At 24.1% G+C, this 1,537-nt stretch overlaps 1 protein-coding gene across 1 annotated transcript in view; it reads right to left on the reverse strand.

The window, feature by feature from the left end:
* Positions 1–792: 792 nt before the first annotated feature.
* LOC107454487 (leucine-rich repeat transmembrane protein FLRT3-like) overlaps positions 793–1,537 on the reverse strand; it is a 10,650-nt gene continuing 9,905 nt past the window's right edge. Inside the window, exon 6 of the mRNA XM_043040451.2 lies at positions 793–983. Coding sequence (XP_042896385.1) covers positions 856–983 — 128 coding nt within the window. The 3' untranslated portion in view covers positions 793–855. The remainder of the gene's footprint in view (positions 984–1,537) is intronic.

Raw genomic sequence — 1,537 nt, forward strand, 5'->3', positions numbered from 1 at the left:
ATCGTTTATGATTTCGTTCCATTGTTAAATAAGGATTTAGTAATTACTTACTTTTTTTTACCAAAAACATAGGACGGGTATTCTGTGAGTAAAAAACAATTAAAAGAATTTTTCGGTAATTTTAAAAACATATAATATGTTAAAATCTATATCTATCTGATATAAATATATCTGAGGATTAGGGTCGATTTACACTAGCATAACAAAATTTTTCACTATGTGCAAATAATAAGAATTAAAATGAATAAAAACAAATGTAAACAAATATAGCTATTGGGTTACAAAGCAAATTATTGCAGCAAAAGGTACGAAAAAGAAAACAAAAGCAGATACTTATAAATTTTCAATTCACCATACAAGTTAACTTTTTCTGCATGGTGAATAGGAAATTCTTTACTTTTTTCTTATTATTTACTTATTATTTACTTTTTTCATTTTGAAAATTTACTTTTTATCCTATAGAATTATAGAAATTTGTAAGAAAACACATATCACAATACACATATCACAGTACACATGCCATAATATCAAACCTTGATACTTTAAGAAAGACAGAATTAGATCGAAAATTTACAGTTACAGAGCACGGCTGAAAAAAAAGATAATTTTTCTTTCCTTACGTGCTATAATTAATTTTTAAGAATTCAGAGACCAAGTTAAAAGGCTATAGAGACAAATTTCCCTCCATGGGCCTCAAACAGCACGTCAATAATTCAAAATGAGCATTTTTAGAATGTTATTCTACTTGAATTTATCAAAATATATGTTGAGCTGTGTTAATGAAATGATAAATTTCAATTTTGCTTTAGTTCTTTATTTATAACACTAATACATGAAAAATTTAGACAAAAATGTTCATTTGTTACAAAATTGGCGAACGGTAAGACCATTTTTTGCAGTTGGAGAAACACATTTTGCTACGACTATATCAGCACGATTGCTGCATACCCACTTCAAGCTGTCATCACACTGTAGAGGATTTCCTAAAAATTTCATGCAAAACTTTTTAGTAACATTTAAGTTATGTTAAATACAGAATTTTTAAGTTGCAATTCACTTATATTAAATACGGAACTTTTTAGTTGCTATTTACTTACATTAAATACGGAACTTTTAAGTAAATATTTATTCATATTAAATACAGAACTTATAAGTACTAACTTATTTATATTAAATACAGAACTTTTATATAACAATTAATTTAAATTAAATACAGAACTCTTATAAAGCAATTCACTTATATTAAATACGGATATTAAGTAACAATTTATATTAAATACAGAACTTTCAAGTAACAATTTATTTATATTAAACAAAGAACTTATGAGTTGCTATTCACTTATATTAAATACCGAATTTTTAAATTGCAATTTACTTATTTTAAATACAGAAGTTAGAATTTATTTATATTAAATGCAGAACGTTTACGTTACAATTTATTTATATTAAATAAAGAACTTTTAAGTAACAATTTATTTATATTAATTACAGAACTTTTAAGTTGCAATTATTTATATTAAGTACAGAACTTTTATGA

This window comes from Parasteatoda tepidariorum, chromosome 4 (genome assembly GCF_043381705.1).
Source record: "Parasteatoda tepidariorum isolate YZ-2023 chromosome 4, CAS_Ptep_4.0, whole genome shotgun sequence".
NCBI classification, from domain to species: Eukaryota; Metazoa; Arthropoda; class Arachnida; order Araneae; family Theridiidae; genus Parasteatoda; species Parasteatoda tepidariorum.